General features: G+C 37.8%; 7 protein-coding genes and 1 non-coding gene across 8 annotated transcripts; 5 read left to right on the forward strand and 3 right to left on the reverse strand.

The window, feature by feature from the left end:
- Window positions 1-428: 428 nt before the first annotated feature.
- On the reverse strand, window positions 429-1,413 carry RO3G_16358 (uncharacterized protein; the record flags this gene model as incomplete). The annotated part of the gene is made up of 3 exons (XM_067670942.1): window positions 429-824; window positions 944-1,080; window positions 1,131-1,413. 3 exons carry the CDS (start codon window positions 1,411-1,413, stop codon window positions 429-431), a joined length of 816 nt encoding a protein of 271 aa, XP_067527043.1.
- A 198-nt stretch (window positions 1,414-1,611) lies between these two features.
- On the forward strand, window positions 1,612-1,684 carry RO3G_19211. The gene has a single exon. It is a non-coding gene; the product is annotated as a tRNA-Ala (tRNA).
- Window positions 1,685-2,400: 716 nt separating this feature from the next.
- Window positions 2,401-3,432, forward strand: RO3G_16359 (uncharacterized protein; the record flags this gene model as incomplete). The annotated part of the gene is made up of 1 exon (XM_067670943.1): window positions 2,401-3,432. One exon carries the CDS (start codon window positions 2,401-2,403, stop codon window positions 3,430-3,432), a length of 1,032 nt encoding a protein of 343 aa, XP_067527044.1.
- A 2,366-nt stretch (window positions 3,433-5,798) lies between these two features.
- On the reverse strand, window positions 5,799-6,157 carry RO3G_16360 (uncharacterized protein; the record flags this gene model as incomplete). Its single annotated transcript, XM_067670944.1, has 2 exons — window positions 5,799-5,988; window positions 6,129-6,157. 2 exons carry the CDS (start codon window positions 6,155-6,157, stop codon window positions 5,799-5,801), a joined length of 219 nt encoding a protein of 72 aa, XP_067527045.1.
- An 830-nt stretch (window positions 6,158-6,987) lies between these two features.
- On the forward strand, window positions 6,988-11,847 carry RO3G_16361 (uncharacterized protein; the record flags this gene model as incomplete). Its single annotated transcript, XM_067670945.1, has 2 exons — window positions 6,988-8,509; window positions 8,669-11,847. 2 exons carry the CDS (start codon window positions 6,988-6,990, stop codon window positions 11,845-11,847), a joined length of 4,701 nt encoding a protein of 1,566 aa, XP_067527046.1.
- Window positions 11,848-13,383: 1,536 nt separating this feature from the next.
- On the forward strand, window positions 13,384-17,136 carry RO3G_16362 (uncharacterized protein; the record flags this gene model as incomplete). The annotated part of the gene is made up of 2 exons (XM_067670946.1): window positions 13,384-13,462; window positions 13,613-17,136. 2 exons carry the CDS (start codon window positions 13,384-13,386, stop codon window positions 17,134-17,136), a joined length of 3,603 nt encoding a protein of 1,200 aa, XP_067527047.1.
- Window positions 17,137-18,218: 1,082 nt separating this feature from the next.
- RO3G_16363 (uncharacterized protein) lies at window positions 18,219-19,237 on the forward strand (the record flags this gene model as incomplete). The annotated part of the gene is made up of 2 exons (XM_067670947.1): window positions 18,219-18,747; window positions 19,170-19,237. The coding sequence occupies 2 exons, from the start codon at window positions 18,219-18,221 to the stop codon at window positions 19,235-19,237; spliced, it is 597 nt and encodes a 198-aa protein (XP_067527048.1).
- A 2,959-nt stretch (window positions 19,238-22,196) lies between these two features.
- On the reverse strand, window positions 22,197-22,517 carry RO3G_16364 (uncharacterized protein; the record flags this gene model as incomplete). The annotated part of the gene is made up of 3 exons (XM_067670948.1): window positions 22,197-22,228; window positions 22,369-22,413; window positions 22,493-22,517. The coding sequence occupies 3 exons, from the start codon at window positions 22,515-22,517 to the stop codon at window positions 22,197-22,199; spliced, it is 102 nt and encodes a 33-aa protein (XP_067527049.1).
- Window positions 22,518-22,812: the final 295 nt, after the last annotated feature.

Consider the following 22,812-nt stretch of genomic DNA (forward strand, 5'->3'; position numbering starts at 1 on the left):
TGAGGTCGCCAGACGAGCATTGAAGTCGCCACAAATAACAGTATTGGGTAAGGAAGGAATGGAGGAGAGTACACTAACAAAGTCAGAGGTAGAAAGAGGAGGAGGGACATACAAACAATGAATGCGATACGGTCCGACCTTCAACGAAGGGGTATACCGATTCGGTGAAGGAAGTTGAGAAACAGGAAAGGGACAAGAAGGAGAGACCAGAGCAGTAACACCCATCGAACCACGGTTGGCCGAAGGTACAGGAGCACCATACACATGATACTGCATCCAGTCTGTAGGAAGGAGCGAAGGGGAAAGAAGCCAAGTCTCGGTAATGAAAAGGAGAGTAGAGGAGAGACAATGAGACAAGACCTCATGGACGGTCGTGGTCCGAAGACCATTCGCGTTCCAAAGGCTTATAGAAAGGTGTTGGACCTCACTCATAATGAGTATGATCCAGCACTAGCGGCATCAGAGACCAAAGCATCTGACATGACCGTGTCACCACGGAATGCAGCGCCCGGATCCCGACCACGAGAAGCAAAAGAAGAAGGGGGAAGCTCAGAAAGAATTTGACTCAAAGAGCCATCATCGATCCAGCCATGGGAAAAGAAGTACTTACCAATGGGAGCGACCAAGTGGGGACGACCAGCACCAAGACGAGAGAGAGCACGGCAGCAGCGAGAGTAGTGAAGCTCAGCACACTTATCCGCCTTTGCAGACATGGACAGGTGCTGAAGCTCAGGGTCAGCCAAGTTGACAGGATCCAGAGGATCGAAACCGTCAACCAGCGGAATCTTGGCAGTAGCGAGCAAAGAGATCACCTCTGGCACATACTGTACATGGACCAAGAGACCAATAGCCTTGGGACCAGGGAAGCAGACATCGAGGACACGAGACAAGTCAAGACCAAGCAAGCGAAGATTCCTGCGAATCTCAGAGCGAGTTAACTTACGATTGCGGTTGAGGTACAAGTATGGAAACCGCGAGGAGCTTCAGGGTCAATAGGTTGAAAAGCGCGACTAGCAGCTAATTTGCGCTTTTTGTTAGGAGAACGAGCAGCAGGACGAGCAGCAACAGCAGAGTAAGTAGCTGGGGCAGCAGATGAGGCATCTTGTGCAGCCAAGGGAGTTGTTTTGCACCGGGAACAGAAACAGAGACAGCAGAGGAGAGAACAGCAGGAGAAGAGGAAGCCAATTGCGCTTCTAAAGTCGCAATTTTGGATTTTAATGACGCATTTTCATTGCGCAGAGCAGTAAGTTCAGCAATGACACTAGCATGTGTCGAAACTTCTTGTTGCAGAGTGTTAACAGTGTTTAACAAATATTGTAAGGTGTCTTGAATGTTTGAAACATTAGAGATGTTGACATTTGCAACGCCATCTGTTGAGATGGGCGAAATGTTATGACCGGGATTAGCTGACATGGGTAATGTCGAAGATGTTGAAAATTGCAAAAAAAGGAGTTACGAACTTGAAAAAAATATATGTTGTAAAGAAAAAATTAGCGAATTTTTTGGTGTTAAAACGGTTGATGGATGTATCGTATTGGGTGAGATATTTGAGTTCAAATTTGATTACGCGTTCTATACCTTATGTAACGGTCGGAAGAGCGAAAGAAAGGTGGGGATGTAGCTCAAATGGTAGAGCGCTCGCTTAGCATGCGAGAGGCACTGGGATCGACGCCCAGCTTCTCCAACACGCATCAAACTGTTAGATGTTGAACATTTTTTGTTTAATTGTGACCGTGTGAGTGTCATATGTTTTATTCTCTTTTTGGGTTATGTTATAAAGATTCCTTTTTAATACTGTAACACACGAAACACGAAAAAGGAAACCCCTATGGCTATAGGAGAGATGCTATCTCAATAGCAAACGATGCTATTGTGACAATAGAAGTGAATAAAGAGGTCACACGAAGCAAAAGTGAAAGAAGTCAAAATATGAAAAAAGTCGAAAATTGAAAAAAGTTGAAAAATGAAAAAAGTCAAAAAAAAAATAAGAAAAGCTAAAAAGAAAAAAAAGAAAATATTCATATATACAGTGAGCGACAAAACTGTCCCAATGTTTTGTAGTTTTCTCTTTTATGGCCTGTAGCGTTATGGTTATCAGATTAATTTATGGCTTGTTGTATATCATTCGATAGCCAAAGGCTTGTAGAAGTAAGCAACATATAGCAAAGTGCGATTAAAGTGCCGCAAGTGGAGATAGAGGGGATGGAAAACAAGCGGTGCATTGGGACAGTTTTGTCGCATTTTCAAAAAAATATAAAATATGATAAAATATCGACCTACAAGTTGCATAGAGGTAACAAACTGCTTACAAATGCGCATTGTATGTCTTTAAGATGATCTTTACTCACTGCTAAAGTTTTAAACTCCTACTGGTTTATTACTCACCCATTATATCTCAACATGAAACAAGCCTCTCAAGAAACAGTTGTTCAAGCAATTTCTCTACTTAAACAAGGTAAGTCGGTTTGGGAAGTGGAAGGTTCTACTGGTTTAAGCAAGAGTACGGTTGGGAGACTCCGAAAATCCCATTGCTTTGGACTTGGAAAGCCAAAAGGCGGCCGACGCAAGATCTTATCGGCAGCTGATGAACGTTATTGTGTCCGCCAAGTGACGAAAAACCGGATGTCAAGTGCAGCAAAGGTGGCTAAAGAGTTAGAAAAGGACATTGGAAGGAAATTAAGTGCTGTGACAGTGCGCAGAACCCTTCGTAAGGCCGGCCTTGGTGCAATTGAGAAGCCGAAGAAGCCTTTGCTTAGTGCTAAAAACATCCGTAAGAGGCTTTCTTGGTGTATGGCTCACAAGGACTGGACTATAGATGACTGGAAACGCGTTATTTGGTCAGACGAGACGAAAATAAATAGATTCAATTCAGATGGACGCACCTGGGCTTGGATCCGATCAGGGGAAAGCTTGAAATCTCATCATGTGAAGATGACTGTTAAGCATGGTGGAGGCAGTATTATGCTGTGGAGCGCCATTACCTATGCAGGAGTCGGTTGGATGTGCAAGATCAATGGTAATATGGATAAAGAATTGTACAGAGAGATTTTGGAAGATGAATTGGAGCGTACTATCGAGTTTAGCATCGATAAATTAGGATTCGAACGTCATCAGGTGGTTTTTCAACATGACAATGATCCTAAGCATACGTCCAAACTAGTCAAAGAATACCTTAAAGACCAACCCTACAACATCCTGGAGTGGCCTGCACAGTCCCCTGACCTCAATCCAATTGAAAATATGTGGTCATTGTTAAAGAGAAGGCTGAATGATTATGAAACAGCACCAAAAGGCATGAATGAATTATACGAACGAGTAACTAAAGTTTGGTACGACTTAATGAAGCCAGAAGAGTGTCAAAAGGTTATAGAATCAATGTCCAAGCGTATAAAACAATGTATCAAGAACAAAGGACGCTGGACTGACTATTAATATCAAATAAATAAACCATTTTATATTTTTTTGAAAATGCGACAAAACTGTCCCAATGCACCGCTTGTTTTTGATTCCCTCTATCTCCATTTGCGGCACTTTAATCGCACTTTGCTATATGTTGCTTACTTCTACAAGCCTTTGGCTATCGAATGATATACAACAAGCCATAAATTAATCTGATAACCATAACGCTACAGGCCATAAAAGAGAAAATTACAAAACATTGGGACAGTTTTGTCGCTCACTGTATATCCCATCTTTTTGTAAAGAAAATGTGAGTCAGTTTAAATAAATCATATATTTTTACTCAATAATTAACAAACTTTAACAAGAAAGTCCCTGTTTACCTAAACTTTTTACCCTACTTTAACTTTTATCAAGAAACATCGTATTGATCTTACACATAAGATCTGGTGGTCACTACTTATCAAGCATCTGCTTAAATTCCATACAAAACAACAACTTACAAGGCAATCACAACCTTAAATCAAGCTTTACAAGCAAACTTTACCCAATTTAACACTCACAAACTTGCAAGACAACCTATAAAATAACACTATGCTAATAGCAAAGGAATTCAAGGACAACAAAAAAAAGAAGAAAACAAAAGAAAAACCAAAAACAGCATAAAAGTATGAAAATCAAAAAACATATAAATATCAGTATCTTTTTATAAATATTTCAATTATTATTATTACCTTATCCTATTATCTTACCTATTATTTTACATTACCTTACTTTATCACAATAAATATCCTTTGAATCCAAATATCTCTTTATTTTATTTGTATAAATAGGAAGAACCAATAATCCCTTGAAACTTATATTTCATTGTAAATCCCTTTTATTTTATCTTTACTTTACCTTTATTCTTTTTATTCAATTCAAGTCTGATCAACTTAATAAGATCTGGTGGTCACTTACACTCAAACATACATCTATTCAATTTTACTTCTTTGGATATAAATTATATTCAACACCTTCTTCAAAACACGATATATTATATTAACAACTTACCTCAATCCTATCTAAACCCTGAAATATAAAGATTTCACAATACTTCTACTTGTAAATGTCAACCGCAGTATAGACGTAGTATAGACGCAGTATATCCGCAGTGCTTTCAATATCAACATTATATCAATACATACAGTAGGTCACAAAACTGCTGCAAGGACTTGCAAAATTCAGGTTTTACAACTGGTTGTCCATGGGTACTGCACCAAACTATCTCAAACCTTGACTGTTTGTACCTCAATGGAAAGTGCATTTATTCGTCGATTATCGGATATGGGCAATGGTTATTGGTGGAATTTGAGATCACTAAAGGTAGTATTATGAACATCCGACATTTTTTACTTGTTCAGATATGTTTGAAATGACGAATTTTAATACGACCCAACCGGTTGCTATCATAATTTTTCACATTCTTGACATGATTAGAATGTTGCCAGTATATAAAAGCGCTTACAATTCCTTTATTTTAAATTTTATATTTCCTTACTTAAATTATTTCTCTTTTTTACCCTATCGTCAATCGCATGCCTAAACGGCTGTCAGAGGAGAAAATAAACGATCACAAACAGGCATTAACCGCATCCACATCAATGTATGATATTTCCAAGGAGCCTGGATTACATTAATCAACTGTTAGTAGATACTCTAGACGGCTGTTTTCAAGTAGGACAGTAAACACAGGTGGTAGACCTACAGTAGTCTCCAAAGTGACGAAGCGGTTAATCAAAAGAAAAGTCATGGAATGGGTTCTAAAGGCTTCTAAAGAGGTGTACCGGGAGCTGGTTGGATTTGGCTATGATATCTCATACCAGTCAGAAATTAACGTACTGAAATCAATGAAGTTCCATTTTCCGATAGAAAAAAAGAAGCCATTTCAGACAAAAGTGCATACGTAGCATCAGTTAGAACGTGTCAAGGAGCATCAGGATTAGGCAATGAGTGACTGACAGCAAACAGTGTACTTTAATGAGACCAAGCTCAGCGTATAGGGCTTTGATGATGCTGATCGCTATTGGAAACGGCCAAGTGACCTTTTTCAACATCATGACCTGCATTTTGTAATCCAGCATGAAGCTAGCAAATTGATGTCCTGGGGTTGTATAATCTCTGAAGGACCAGGATATGCTTGCTAAATTTACGATGGAAACTTGAACTCGGGTGTTTACCAGCATATTTTGAACACTACGCTTCGTGATACTATGAAGTATTACAATTTCGACTGGTCCAACATTTAGTTTTAGCATGATAATAACACAAAGCACAAGGCATAATCTACAATAGCCTAGTTATGTAGTCACCAAGAGAGCTATGTTAACTATTGGCCAGCTTAGATCCCCGACTTAAATTCAATCGAGCACGTAGGACATCAATTGAAGTTGAAATTCAACTATTACGAATATAGAGCAAAGAACATGGATGTGTTTTGGGAACGAGTTGATGAAATATGAAATGACTTCCATAAAGATCTTTGCCAAGGACATGTAGATAACATTCCGGAAAGAACTCAAGAGATTATTAATAGAAAAGTAGGACCAACTAAATATTAATAAATAAGTTCATTCCGTTCAAATTTTCATTTTTTCAAATTTTCAAATTGCGCATCTCATACTTCATTCAATACTTATCCAATAGGGCATAAACTCTTTCGGATTTTTCAAGACATGTAGAAGATTTACTATGTGGGAACAGAGGCAGTTTGTGCCATTGTAACAGGATGTGCGCTACAAAAACCAAGAAAAATGGATTCCTTGCAGCAGTTTTGTGACCTACTGTAACAAACGTCACCTCCGCAGCAAATGTAAAATAGTATAAATATACATTATCTTTATTAAATAAGAGACAATCTTTAACTACTTAATAATTTATCTGTACCTTTGTTAATTACTATAAAAGGACTATTCGTGATCAAACACGACAATTGGTAGCATCTGTTGTAAACAAGCAAGCTTTACAACATAGAAGAAAGTTATATGTCAAATCCAAAAAGGAACTTATCTCAAGAGCAGAAAATATTTGAAATTGAAGAAAGAGTACATAAATTATTAACACCAGATCTCAGAAGTAAATACACTTTATATCGTAAAATACCGACATATCCAAAAGAACAGAGACAAGAGTTCGGAACCAAAACAGCAGAATATTTTGACACATTTGTCATGTTTTGACATGTCAATAAGATAACAGTCTTATCATTCTAAGCTAAATCTTTACAAATGAGTTTGAATAAGAATAGATCCTGATAATTACCAACTGCCCTGAACAGCCAAGTTTCACTTTCATCTCAACAGTTGATTATTTACATCAGTTTATAAAATTTTTCTTATACATGTCAAATCATATCGGTCGTAACTATCTCTTGTCATTTAATCTCAGGTCTTGCTCAACTAATATAAATAGCCTTGGAATCTTTCTTTAATAAAAGTAATTCGACTTGAGAACTATTGTTCGGTCTCGTTAATTCTTCTTTGTCTATTTTAAATACTTAAAACACTTCATTTTTTTTAACGAATTCTGAACTATTCATTACAAGCAAATATGGTTAAAGAAGATCAAACGGCTAAATTGTCTTCCAACGATGACAATAATTTGGTTACAAAACAAATAGAAGATGCTAAAGCTAGTGAAGACATTGAAATGACTAATGGGCAAGACGCACTTCCTACTTCTCTTTCAAGTATTCAATTTGAAGAACCTTCTGTAGATGCTGTCATGGGTTTAAGGGTAACCTTGGAGGATCTTAGGCAACAAATAGCTCGTGCTGTTGTGGCTGGTGCTACTCAAGAAGATCTACTAAAGTTACAGGAGCGAGCGGTCAACATACAAAACTGCATCAAATTTCTTGATGAAGCTCAAGCGTTTTGTATTCCCCCTCTTCCATCTGTCAACGATGCTGCCCTTAGTTCTGGTCCTACAAGTAGAAAATCCCATCCTCGCTTGGACCACCTTATACCATCGGACCTCCCAGTATGGCAGTGGCTTGGTAACGTTTGGAAAAAGGATTCAGAGATCCATGATTCAGTAGAAGACTTGCTAGACACGTTTTCATTAATCGTTGAATCTAATGGTTTGTCTGTTGATGCTAGTTGGTCACGCCTAGTTCCCATCAAAATGAACAGGGATCAACGTTCGTGGTTCAATGAGGTATTGAAAGGTCGTAGCTTAACATGGTCTGAGGTCCGTAAAATAATAATCAAGACTTATGCGGCACAAGACGTAGCCCAGGAACTGGAGCATATGGATCAGCTCCTATCACTCAAAATGGTGTCAACGGAGTCTATTGAAGCATTTACAGATCGGTTCCAAAGAATCCGCAGAGCTGCCAAGTGGGATGATGACATCAAGACCGCATCCATCTACAAACGCGCCTTGCCAAACTTTTTACGTCAGGAGGTCTCTCGCTCCTTGTTAAACCTTGGAAGAGACCAGCAAGACTCCGTGACAAAAGTTGCGGCAAAAGCTAGGATGGTCTTGTCATCCAACTTGTGCTCTGAGGTTGGTAATCCAAGTCGTCAAGAATCTATACATCCTAAGGCTCCTTCCTCGTCTCTCCTAACAAGTGGAACAGAGGCATCAAAATACAACCCAAAAAACTTCAACTCGCCTAGCACCTTATTGGGCACTGTTAAGAAGCATTCTCCCGTTGGAAATATGAAAAATAAATTCCGCTGCGCAATCCATGGTCTTACAAATCATCCAACCGAAAAGTGCAACAAGTATAAGGATCTGCTGAACAAAAACACCACTGCGATGAATTCTTCATATGGTACTTCCAGTCCATCCTTGTCTTTTGTTTCAGCTGCAAAGAATTGCTTTCGTTGTTTTGAAAATGTTCCATGGTCAAAAGAACATGCTGCTCGCTGTCCTCGTGACAAGCCCTATCAAGGCCCAAGTAAGGCTATACGTTCTGCCCGTCTGGACATTACAAGACCCAATGGTAACAAACCCAACCTCACCATCACTCCTCAAGCTAGGCCACAACAGGCATCTTCTAAGGTGTCTAGTGGTGATAGCAACTTGATGGACGTAGATGACGAGGGTTATCCAGTCAACTATGATTGTAAGAAATTAACAAAACAGAATGAAGTATTTAAAAGTACTAACCATTCTTTAATTGTACCTATCACTATAGAGAATGTGAACACTATGGCTCTGGTTGATAGTGGTTCTTCTTTTAGCTCGATAGACATCAATTTTGTTAATAAATATAATATTGCAGTTGATAGAAATGTATCTGGTTCCGTTATACTCGCTACAAGTGATAATGTTAGTAAACGTTTCGGTACAACCAAATTTCCATTAAGTGTTATTTACGGTGATAATGATAAAAATCTTATTCATACATCCCATTCTTTTGAAGTCCTTCCTCTTTCCTTGGATACTGAAGTTGTAATAGGATTAGATCTAATGCACAAGTTGAACATTCTTGTTACCAACTTAGCCATCAGACATCCTAATCTTGCACCAGTTATTGACAAAGAGATTACGGATGACACACCTGAACCTAACAAAGCTCCTTTCGGTACACCTGAGCAACAAGCTCATTTCCATAATGCTGTTAAACCATTTGTTGATCAAAATGCCTTAATACCAAAGAATTCATTCTGTACTGTACCCGAGTCAATTATACGTTTAGATACTGTTAAAGGAAAGACCGCTTACCGTGCACCATATCGTACTCCTTTTAAATTACTACCAATCATGCGTGAATGTATTGACACTTGGTTAAAGGATGAGGTTATTGAACGTGCATCACCTAATTCGGATTGGAATTCTCCTTTAACATTGGCACCTAAGAAAGACTTGCTTGGTAATCTCACAGGACATCGACCCTGTCTCGATCCTCGCTTGTTAAATTCTATTCTCGTGTCAAACGATAGACATCCTATTCCAAAGATTGAAGAGATTTTCGATCGATTACAAGGATCAACTATCTTTACCACTCTTGATCTTCGACAAGCATTTCATCGATTCCAAATCTACGAACCTGATCGTGTTAAGACCACATTCACTTTTGAAGGTCAACAATACCAATTTAGAGGTTGTCCATTTGGATTGAAACATATTGCTTCCCGTTATCAGCGAGTGATTAATATAGTGTTACGTGATTTACCTTATGCACAGGCTTTTGTTGATGATATCATCATGTTTTCCAAGTCTTATGAGGAACACATCACACATGTGCAAAACATAATTCAGAGATTAACTAAAGTGAACTTGATCCTTAACCCAGACAAATGTCATTTTGCGCAGTCTACTGTTTACTTGCTTGGTTTCTGTGTTGATGCCAAAGGGTCTCGACTCGATCCTCGTAAAGTTACAAACGCTTTGACTTGGCCTAGACCTTCATCTGGAAAAGAGATTCAACGCTTTTTAGGACTGGTAAATTATTTTAGAAAATACTTGCCAAATATTTCTGAAGTCACTGCGCCTTTGGACAAATTACGTTTCGAAGGTAAACTTGATAAACTTTGGACATCTGAACAAGAAAGTGCTTTTGAAAAGATCAAGGCATTATTGTCTTCTGCGCCACTTCTTCATCATCCAGATTTAGAACAACCTTTTTACGTTGCTACTGATGCTAGTAACTATTCAATTGGTGCTGTTCTTTACCAAGTTATCAAAAATGAGACTCGATATATCGGTTTCATGGCACGCTCACTTTCTACATCTGAAAAGAATTATTCCACCACTAAACGTGAGCTATTAGCAGTGATATTTGCACTAAAGAAGTTTCATCCATTTTTGTGGGGTAATCCATTCACCTTATACACTGATCACAAGGCCTTGACTTATCTCCACACTCAGCCTGTAGCTAATGCTATGATGATCAATTGGCTGGACACTATACTGGATTATAACTTCAAAATCATCCATCGACCTGGTATTCAAAATATTCTGCCAGATGCTTTGTCGCGTCTTTTTGAACCTGAAAAAACGCTGGAGGGGGATAATAAAACCATCAAAACAATTGTCACTTCCCAAATTATCAATTCTAACGGATCAATTCTTACATCCAGAACGATGATGCCTGCTGACTTGATGACCCCAGTACCAGAAGACAGACAAAAGCTACTCATGGATACACATTTAGAAGGACACCGTGGAGCTCAAGCAATCGTAACAGCTTTACATAGTGATGGTATTCACTGGACAAAGCTCAAAGAAGATGCGCTTGAAATAATACGTAGTTGTCCTGATTGCCAAAAATTCAATATCGCAAAACACGGATACAATCCCTTGACCTCAATCTATGCTGATGCACCTTGGGATCACATCTGTATCGACACAGCCGGACCCTTCCCTACTTCAGTACAAGGTAATCAATACATCCTTCTGGTAGTGGACGTCTTTACACGATATTGTGTACTCAAAGCCTTGCCCGATAAATCTTCTCTCACTATTGCACTTGCATTAAGGAGTATCTTATCGCTCTTTGGTCGACCAAAAATTATCCAAAGTGATAATGGTACTGAGTATGTCAATGAAATCGTAAGACTGTATGTTGAATCATCCGGTATTGATCATCGTCTCATATCAGCTTATCATCCCCGAGCTAACGGTATAGTCGAACGATGGGTTGGCAAAGCAAAAAATATTTTGTACAAAAGATTACAAGGCAGAACTGAGGATTGGGACTTGTATGTTGACAGTACCCAAGAAGCCCTCAACAATACGCATACAGCTTTACACGGCACTAGACCTTTCTCATTGATGTTTGCAAGACGTCCCAATGAAAACAAGGATTATAATAACGTGCTGGACAAAACTAAATCGCCTGAAACAATGAAACAGTTAGAAACTAGAATCAACGAGTTTAATGACACTGTCTTACCTGCCATTCGTGAAAAAATAAAAACTTCACAAGCTGCTTCTCGAGACAAGTTCAACCAAACTCACAGAATTCTAACCGATATCCCCACTGGTAGTCAAGTCACGCTCAAGAATGTAAACCGTGTTGCAAAAAGTGATCCCCTCTACGTTGGTAATTACACTGTCAAAAGAAAAACTCAAGGTGGTTCATACGTGTTGGTTGATGCAACTGGAGCACTCTTACCAAGAGATGTACCTCCATCGCAAATAAAGGTTATTTCCCAGGAAGTATCCTTATCCAATACTGATCAATCTGAATCATACGATGTTGAGGCAGTTTTACACCATAAGGGATCACCGGGTAATTACTTATATAAAGTTCGATGGAAAGGTTATGGAGAAGAAGATGACACTTGGGAACCGGCTAGTCATTTCCATGATTACAGACCGATCCAAAAGTATTGGTCACGTATAAGTGAACAAGAGCCAGCGCGCGAGGTTCAACTTGTTCCTAAAAAAGATACAACCAAGAAAAGAAAAAATGTGCATCGCATTGTAACTAACTCTAAAAGAAACAGACGTTAACACATTGACCTTCTTCCACCCAACTTTCATTAACTATACATATATGTTACCAGCAAATAACGCAATTATAAAATATTTACAAGGATAGTAAAAAATGGAATTTTTTCTCATGCCTTAATATTTTTCAATTTGCACGTTTGTACGCAGTCACATTTACAGACAAACATCACTTTAGCAATAAATTCCTGTTTAGGGTTTATTATCGCCTAAATGCTTTGTTCCATTCTTGAACACTATACTTTATATGTTTATATAAAGAGCCACTATACGTTATATGACTTCACCCTACCAAGCACCTATTTATTACAACGAATAGAGCTCATCTTGACATCTCAAACCTCATTTTGACATTCAGTTAAACAAACATCTTTTTACTTGCCACATTAATTCCAGAAAAGATAATTACAACCTGGAAGGGGGCAATGTCATGTTTTGACATGTCAATAAGATAACAGTCTTATCAATCTAAGCTAAATCTTTACAAATGAGTTTGAATAAGAATAGATCCTGATAATTACCAACTGCCCTGAACAGCCAAGTTTCACTTTCATCTCAACAGTTGATTATTTACATCAGTTTATAAAATTTTTCTTATACATGTCAAATCATATCGGTCGTAACTATCTCTTGTCATTTAATCTCAGGTCTTGCTCAACTAATATAAATAGCCTTGGAATCTTTCTTTAATAAAAGTAATTCGACTTGAGAACTATTGTTCGGTCTCGTTAATTCTTCTTTGTCTATTTTAAATACTTAAAACACTTCAACATTAGCAACTCAACTAGCAAACAATTTTACACTTAATAGTAACAAGCAACCAACATTTGAAGAAGATACAATACTTGAAGACGCAGAAATGAGCAATAACTATAACAACAATATCAATATGCAAGACTTGGCCCAATTAATTGCTTGGCAGTAGCAACAGCAATCAATAATAAACCAGAAAAGGAACAGAATAATGTACGAATTCCAATGCCGTCAACCTACAATGGAGAAAGAAATGCTGCAGTCATAAACTTATGGATCCAAGAAGTGGAAAGGTATCTTAATTTTTATGATGTCCCAAAAACTCGATGGATTTCCTATGGTGTAACTCTTCTACGAGATCGTGCACAGAAATGGTGGTAGCAATTATCGCAGAAAAATGAAGAATCAACAACATGGGAAAAATTTAAAGTTGATCTAGAATATTCGTTCAAGCCATCGTATTCGGAACATGCTGCAAGAGATCGACTAGCATCAATAAAACAAAACCGATCAGTAGCTGAATATGTGGATGAATTTCAAGATGTATTATTGGATCTTCCTAGAGTATCTGACGCTGAAGCTTTGGACAGATTTGTACGAGGATTGAAAGATGACGCTAGGATACATGTTTTAACGAAGGAACCACGCTCCCTAGAAGAAGCAACTAGATTCGCTATTGCGTATGATAGTGCCAAACAAACTGGGATATTTGTATCAACAAATCATCACGATCGTATGCCGAATGATCCAATGGATTTATCAGTACTAGTGCAACAACTCTACGCTATGAATATTGCAAACAATAACCATCAACCACGTGAACGTGTTCATATAAGGACTAACCGCAACATCATTTGCCATTGGTGTAAGAAGTCTGGCCATGTTATAGCTGAATGCAGAACTAGACTTCGTGAAATAAAGGAATTTGAACAAAATAGAATGTGACAAAACCGAGGAAATAGTAGACAGCAATTCAACCGTCAACGTGATTATCGTCAATATAACAATAACAAAGTGTACCATGCTGATCTTATCGAATTTGAACCGAGTAATATTGACAATGCAAACAAAGCACGTAGTAATTTTACTTCCATTGGTAGTGTTAATAAAGATTCTCTACTTGAACTTTCCCCTTACTCTTTTGACTTTAATTTGGACCGTGGCTTTCTAATGAATGCAAATTCGACTTCTTCACAATTGCCTACCTATACCATTCATATCAATGGCCAAACTTTTGAAGCATTGATCGATAGTGGTGCTAGTGCAAACTACATTCATCCTAAAGTTTTAGCAGTTGCAGATTCTTATCGTCCAGTGAATAACCAAGCAGTAGAAACAGCCAATGGTGAACAATCGATTATATCTGGTGAAGCTACATGTACCATGGAAGTAAAAGGGGAGGGTAAGATCTTTATTAACACTTTCAAGGCCTTTGTCTTTGAATCCAAATTTGATGTCATACTGGGTACCTCATGGTTAAAACAAGTTAAACCTAAACCAGACTGGTTCGATAGTACATGGACTATTACTTTGACTGATGGTTCAACTATGACGATGGATCCTTGCAAGAAAAATGATAATGACAAGAACAAACAAGAAGATATCAATGTATTAATCTCAGCAAAACAATTGAATCGATTAGCCAAGAAAAACCAGATATCTGAATGTTACTTAGTACATGCTTCATTTGATGGAGTTAAAGTAAATTATCTAAACAATATAAATGAAACTGATATCACTTGGGCTGCAGAATTTAACAAAGAATTCCCTGAAGTCTTTAAAGGTCATATTTCTGGACTTCCACCTATGCGAGATACTCAAGAAATCATTGTCACAAAACCTGATGCTATTCCTGTATCCAGACCACCTTACAAAATGTCGCCTTTGGAATTAAATGAATTACGCAAGCAACTTGATGATCTCTTGGCCAAAGGATTGATTGAACCTTGTGCCTCCGAATGGTCAAACCCTGTTTTATTTGTCCGAAAGCCAAATGGTGATCTTCGCATGTGTTGTGATTATAGAATGTTGAATAAGGTGACATTAAAGCAAAAGATACAATTGCCTAGAATAGATGAATGCTTAGAAAGACTCCACAATGCTAAGCATTTTACTTCATTGGATCTAACTAATGGTTTCCATCAACAACGATTATCTGAAGCGGACTCGGCAAAAACGGCGATAAGTACTAGATATGGACAATTCTGTTGGAAAGTGGTTCCCTTTGGTTTATCAAATAGTGGTCCTGCTTTTCAGAAGATGATGAATACTGTTTTGGCTGAATATATCGATAAATTTGTGATGGTGTACTTGGATGATATCCTAATATTTACCAACGGTGATGAACAACAACATAAGAAGCATGTTCGTATGGTGTTGGAAAAATTGAATGAAGCAAAGCTGATCATCAATAAGAAAAAATGTCTTTTTAATCGTAAAGAACTAACGTTTTTGGGATTCAATATTAGTGCACAAGGAATTAAGCCTGCTCCTCAAAAAGTGGAAGCAATCCAATCTTGGCCTGTGCCTACTAATGTTCAGCAAGTAAGGCAATTTATTGGTCTGGCTCAGCATTATCGAAGGTTTATTCCTGGATTTGCAGGTATTGCTACCCCTTTAACTGATCTAACAAAAGGATCTGGTCTAAAACGTCGTCCGGTTGAATGGTCTGATGAATGTCAGAAGAGCTTTGAGTTGATAAAGAAGAAAATGATGAATGCGCCTGTACTGATGAATCCTGACATGACCAAACCGTTCAGAATTGAATGTGATGCAAGTGACTTCGCTATTGGAGCTGTATTGTTACAAGAAGAATCGAAGGATGTATGGAAACCTCTGGCATTTGAATCAAAAAAGCTGTCACAAGCTGAAAGAAATTATCCTGCACAAGAAAGAGAACTGCTTAGTGTACTATATGCATTGCGTACTTGGCGTTGTTTTATTGAAGGTAATACGTATCAAGTCTTTACAGATCACCTTCCTTTAAAGTATCTACGTTCACAGAGCAAGCCCACTCCAAGACTAGTTAGATGGTTAAGTGAGATAGAACTTTATGATCCAGAGATCTTGTATAAGCCTGGTGTGGAGAATCAAGTGCCAGATTTATTATCAAGGCGTGATGGTCCGGAGTCTAATCCTGCAGAAAAATCGATACAACCTCGTTATCTATATCATATTACTGCTGCATTAAAATCGTTACCTTTGCTGGATCGAGATCCTATACAAGATTGGCCACTACATTACTTATCCTCACAAGATAAATGGCCAGCAAAGATCAAGAACGAACTAACAAAAATGCAAAATCATTTTATTGTTAAAGATGGAGTTGTATACAGAAAAGAAAAGATTCCAAAAATTGAAAAATATGAAGAACTGAAATTTATACCTTTCGCCAAAAGAGCTGATATGGTTGATAACTTCCACAAGGGTTATGGACATTCTGGTAAGACCACTATCTATAATCTCATGAAGTCAAGAGTTTGGTGGCCAAGAATGAAAGAAGATGTTAACACTTGGATTTCAAGATGTCCACAATGCCAATTGGCTGCTTCGCCTGACAAGTTGACACATCATGCTCCTATGAAACTAATGGAAGTACCTTGTGCATTCTCTCGTTGGCATTTAGATTTCATTGGTGAGCTTCCAACAACAAACAATGGCAATCGTTGGTTATTAATGGCTGTGGACTACACTACTAATTGGCCAATTGCAAGGGCTTTAAAGGATGCTACAGGTGAAGAAATTGTGAATTTTATCTATGAAGAGATAGTGCTTCGGTTTGGGTGTCCTGATGAAATTATAACAGATAGAAGTGCCAATTTCATGTCAAAAATTGTCAAACAGTATATAAAGAAGATAAAGAGCAAACATAATTTCACTAGTGCTTTTCACCCTAGGACAAATGGAAAATGTGAAAGATTAAACCAAACATTCAAAAAAATGTTGATCAAATACGTCAAAGGCGAGGTCCATAGTTGGGATGAATATGTTGACACCGCATTATTTGCCTGTAGAATCAGAAAACATACCACAACTGGATTTAGTCCCTTTTTCTTGACTTATGGTGTTGATCCTCATATTCCTGGTGACTTCCATCGTCCATTTATGAGCGAATTTATAGAACAAGACCCAGAACTGATATCACAAGACATATTATCTCGCATGCGTGCTCTCAGAGAAAAACGATTTCTAGCAGAAGAAAGGCTTCGCAAACAAGCTCAGATTGATAAAGCTAGGTGGGATTCTCTACTCAAAGGTTCAACTGTGCAAACTTTCGATATTGGTGACTATGTATTAATGCGACATGAAAACAAGAAAGGCTTAGAATTCCAATGGATGGGTCCCTACAAGGTATTAAACAGAAATTTAGACTTCAATACATACCAGATCCAAGAAATTGCTGGCAAAACATATGCGTCTTGGGTACACACTGATCGACTTCATCCTGTCAAATATGATGGTTCTCCCATTAACAAACCTTGGTATATCCCTCGAATGGTTCGGAATGCGACAGAATCGGGTACAACTTCTACGCAATAATTTTTTTTTTGGTTTCTCTCTTTGGTTTCTGTTGATCGGGTCTATCAACACTTTGGAAAGGGGGTGTTGTCATATATTTTATTCTCCTTTTGGGTTATGTTATAAAGATTCCTTTTTAATACTTCTACTTGTAAATGTCAACCGCAGTATAGACGTAGTATAGACGCAGTATATCCGCAGTGCTTTCAATATCAACATTATATCAATACATAACAAACGTCACCTCCGCAGCAAATGTAAAATAGTATAAATATACATTATCTTTATTAAATAAAAGAGACAATCTTTAACTACTTAATAATTTATCTGTACCTTTGTTAATTACTATAAAAGGACTATTCGTGATCAAACACGACATGAGAATGATCGCTTTTTGGTGTAACACACGAAATACGAAAAAGGAAAACCCTATGGTTATAGGAGATGCTGTAGCACAAATGATGCAATTTTGGATCTGGAGAACAATGATGATCACAAGAACAAATTTTGATGTCCAGCGACATAGATGTCAAACAACACAAACAATAAGCCACGCCTTTTTTATATAAATAAGATGATTATTTTTAACAAGTATTCAAAATATCCAATAAATCCTATAAATTCAAGAAATCAAATCTTTTTACGCTTAAAAAGCAATCTCTTCTTATTGGGTCACAATAACCTTTTCTTTTCTTTTTATTTTTACTTATTCTTTCTGATCTGATACCTACAGTGACCCACAAAATTGTCCCAATGTTTCGTGATTTTCTCTTCTAGAGCTTGTAGAATCATAGTTATTAAGCTAATGTACACCTTGTTGTACATCATTCAATAGCCAAAGTCATGCAGAAGCAAAAGACGTGAAGCAAGTTCAGATTAAAACAGCGCTTACGGAGACAGAAGGATTAAAAAACAAGCGGTGCATTGGGACAATTTTGTGGCACTTTTGAAAAAAAACGAAAAGCGATGAAATATCGACCCACAAGTTGTACAGATGTACCAAACTGCTTACAAGTGCACATCGTATGACTCTAAGTTGATCTTTACTCATTGCTGAAGTTTTAAACTCCTACTGGTTTATTACTCGCCCATTATATCACAACATGAAGCAAGTCTCTCAAGATACAGTTGTTCGAGCAATTTTGTTACTTAAACAAGGTAAGTCGGTTCGGGAAGTGGAAGGTGCTACTGGCCTAAGTAAGAGTACTGTTGGGAGACTCCGAAAAACCCATTGTGTTGGACTTGAAAAGCGAAAAGCTGGTCGGCCCAAGGTGCTATCTGCGGCTGATGAGCGTTATTGTGTGCGCCAAGTGACCAAAAACCGCATGTCTAGTGCAACAAAGGTGGCTAAGGAGCTAGAAAAAGACACCGGAAGAAAAGTAAGTGCCGAAACCGTGTGCAGAACCCTTCGCAAGGCCGGTCCTGGTGCGATTGAGAAGCCAAAGAAGCCTTTGCTTAGTGCTAAAAACATCCGTAAGAGGCTTTCTTGGTGTATGGCTCACAAGGATTGGACAATAGATGATTGGAAACGTGTTGTTTGGTCGGACGAGACAAAAATCAACAGATTCAACTCGGATGGACGCACCTGGACTTGGTGTGGAATAGGCGTGTTATTTCTCTCGATTAATAAAAGTAATAAAAATAAGTCGAATAATCGATGAGTCTCTTGAGCCTCTTTATTGAGTAAGGACGAGAGAGGGAGCCCATTCAATGCAAACTACGTCTTAGAATATAATTATGTGATTTAGGGTCCGAGGTAGTACGGTATAAATTGTGTGGGCTGTTTATCGTATATAGCACTTTGGGCTATATATGATATACAGTCAAATTATTAGTTTAAGAATCTTTTGAGTGATCTCACACGACATTAAGAAAATTATTAAGGTAAATACGACACTTGGATTCGATCGGGAGAAAGCTTGAAATCCCATCATGTCAAGATGACTGTTAAACACGGTGGAAGCAATATCATGCTGTGGAGTGCCATTACTTACGCTGGGGTTGATTGGATGTGCAAAATTAATGGTAACATGGATAAAGCATTGTACAAAGAGATTTTGGGGCAAGGGCAAAAGATAGGTCCCGGAGATCGTTGGTCCCAATTAAGCTCCGATCTGCATGAAACTCCGAATATACATTTTTGTACCTCGTAGCATCTTTGATGCCAAATTTGGTAAGATTTCAATCAGCTCATCAGATTCTATTGGCCATTGAATTCACCTAGTCTACCGCCTATTGAAGTGAGGGTCGGTAGACTTTTAAAATTAATTTTTTTTCTTTCCTTTAGTGGTTTTTTGCGCTTTTTTTGTTGACCTTGACCTCTGACTTGGGATAGATATTCATCAATGTGATTGGATACTTATGTTGCGTGGTTTTTTGTAGGACGCAATATAAACACCCCTTTGTATTTTTGCATTTTCTCTGTATCTTGGTTATTTTCCTATTTGACCGACTCAAGCTTTAGTGTATCGTTATCACATAGTGGTGGTTGTACTTCTGGCCAATTGAATGCTCCTTATGGGCCCCGTACTCCTTCGGATGGTGACAGAATGAGCGAAGCACGAATTATTACGTCATATGAAACTACATGGGCGTAACTGGTATGAGAGAAAAGTAGAGCATGTTTACTGATGGGATTGCAGTCACCTAAGGAAATCCATCGGTGCGTTCCACAAGGAAAACCGCATTTGCAGCTTCAATAGATGCATGAAGGAGATGGTTCTTAGGTATAAACCTAACAAATGTTAGTTTTACTATCGTTGCCGCACTCCTTCATTCATTGGGCTACATAATAATCGACAAGAATGCATTACGAAAAGGTCTGTATTTATTGATAAAAAATCGTGTCGTATTTTCCTTACTAAATACTCAAATGTCGTGTGAGATCACTCAAGATCTGCAGGTCATATAATTTAAAACTACCTCTATATAACACTACTTGTTATATAGTCATCAGTACTCATAAACAACTTTAGTAATTTACATTGTGCAATTTCGGTTCCTCAATTATTAATTTTATCAAATCAGACGTAGTTTGTATTTAATGAGCTCTCTCTCCTGTCTTCACTCAATAAAGAGGTGCAAGAGTCTCATCGATTATCAGTTTTTCTTTTGCACTTTATTTTCACTCTTAATCGGTTATAAACTACTGACCAATATCACAACTGACCCTCACTTCTGTAGGCGGTAGACTAGGCGAATTCAATGGCCAATAGAATCTGATGCGCTGATTGAAATCTTACCAAATTTGGCATCAAAGATGCTACGGGGTACAAAAATGTATATTCGGAGTTTCATGCAGATCGGAGCTTAATTGGGACCAACGATCTCCGGGACCTATCTTTTGCATTAGCCGATTTTGGAAGACGAATTGGAGCGTACAATTGAGTATGGAACCAATAAGCTAGGGCTAGAAAGACATCAGGTGATCTTCCAGCATGACAATGATCCCAAACATACGTCTAAATTACTAAAAGAATACCTTAAAGAGCAATCCTACAACATCCTGGAGTGGCATGCACAGTCCCCTGACTTGAATCCAATTGAAAATATGTGGTCATTGTTAAAGAGAAGGCTGAATGATTATGAAACAGCACCAAAAGGCATGAATGAATTATACGAACGAGTAACTAAAGTTTGGTATGACTTAATGAAGCCGGAAGAGTGTCAAAAGGTTATAGAAACAATGCCTAAGCGTATAAAACAATGTACAGTAGGTCAAAAAACTGCTGCAAGGAATTGCAAAATTCAGGTTTTACAGCTGGTTGTCCATGGGTACTGCACCAAACTATCTCAAACTTTGACTGTTAGTGCCACAATAGGAAGGGAATTTATTCGTTAATTTTCGGATGTGGGCAATGGTTATTGGTGGAATTTGATACTGCTAAAGGCAGTATTTTAAACATCCGGTATTTTTTACTTGTTTACATATGTTTGAAATAATGAATTTTAATATGAACCAACCGGTTGCCATCACAATTTTTCTCTCTTTTGACGTGATTAGAATGCTATCTGTATTTAAGAGTGCTTACAATTCCTTTATTTTAAATTTTATATTCCCTTGTTTAAATTATTTCTCTTTTTTACCCTCTCGTCAATCGTATGCATAAATGACTGTCAAAGGAGAAAGTAAACGATCTCAAACAGACATTAACCGAATCCACATCAAAATATGATATTGCTAAGGAGGCTGGATTACATGAATCAACTGTTAGTAGATACTTTATAACGTTGTTTTCAAGTAGGACAGTGAGCACAGGTGGTGGACCTACAGTAGTCTCCAAAGTGACGAAGCGGTTAATCAAAAGAAAAGTCATGGAATGGGTTCTAAAGACTTCCAAAGAGGTATACCGGGAGCCAGTTGGATTTGGCTACGATATCTCATACCAGTCAGAAATTAACGTACTGAAATCAATGGAGTTCCATTTTCTGATAGAAAAAAAGAAGCCATTTCAGACAAAAGTGCATACGTAGTATCAGCTAAAATGGAACAAGGAGCATCAGGATTGGGCAATGGTTGACTGACAACAAATCGTTTATTTTAATGAAACCAAGATCAACGTATAGGGCTTTGATGGTGATAATCACTATCGGAAAAGGCCAAGTGACCTTCTTCAACATCATGACCTGGATTTTGCAATCAACCATGGAGCTAGTAAAATGATGCCCTGGGGTTGTATAACCTCTGAAGGACCAGGATATGCTTGCTAAATTCACGATGGAAAGTTGTACTCGGGTGTTTACTAGCATATTTTGAACACTACGCTTCGTGATAGTATGAAGTACTACAATTTCGACTGGTCCAACATTTAGTTTTAGCATGACAATGACCCAAAACACAAGGCATAATCTACAATAGCCTAGTTCTGTAGTAACCAAGAGAGCTACATTAACGATTGGCCAGCTCAGAGCCCGGACTTAAATTCAATCGAGCACGTATGGCATCAATTGAAGTTGAATCTCAAATATTACGAACGTAGAGCAAAGAACACGAATGTGCTTTGGGAACAAGTTGATAAAATATGAATTGATTTCGATAAATATCTTTTCGGAAGTCATGTAGATAACATTTCGAAAAGAACTCAAGAGATTATTAATAGAAAAGGAGGTTCAACTAAATATTAATAAATAAGTTCATTCCGTTCAAATTTTCATTTTTTCAAATTTTCAAATTGCGCATCTCATACTTCATTCAATACTTATCCAATAGGGCTTAAACTCTTTCGGATTTTTCAAGACATGTAGAAGATTTACTATGTGGGAACAGAGGCAGTTTGTGCCATTGTAACAGGATGTGCGCTACAAAAACCAAGAAAAATGGATTCCTTGCAGCAGTTTTTTGACCTACTGTATCAAGAGCAAAGGACATTGGACTGACTATTAATATCAGATAAATAAACCATTTTGTTTCTTTTCAAAAGTGCCACAAAATTGTCCCAATGCACCGCTTGTTTTTTAATCCTTCTGTCTCCGTAAGCGCTGTTTTAATCTGAACTTGCTTCACGTCTTTTGCTTCTGCATGACTTTGGCTATTGAATGATGTACAACAAGGTGTACATTAGCTTAATAACTATGATTCTACAAGCTCTAGAAGAGAAAATCACGAAACATTGGGACAATTTTGTGGGTCACTGTAGGTATCAGATCAGAAAGAATAAGTAAAAATAAAAAGAAAAGAAAAGGTTATTGTGACCCAAT

Source organism: Rhizopus delemar, genomic scaffold (genome assembly GCF_000149305.1).
Source record: "Rhizopus delemar RA 99-880 supercont3.20 genomic scaffold, whole genome shotgun sequence".
Classification (NCBI taxonomy): Eukaryota; Fungi; Mucoromycota; class Mucoromycetes; order Mucorales; family Rhizopodaceae; genus Rhizopus; species Rhizopus delemar.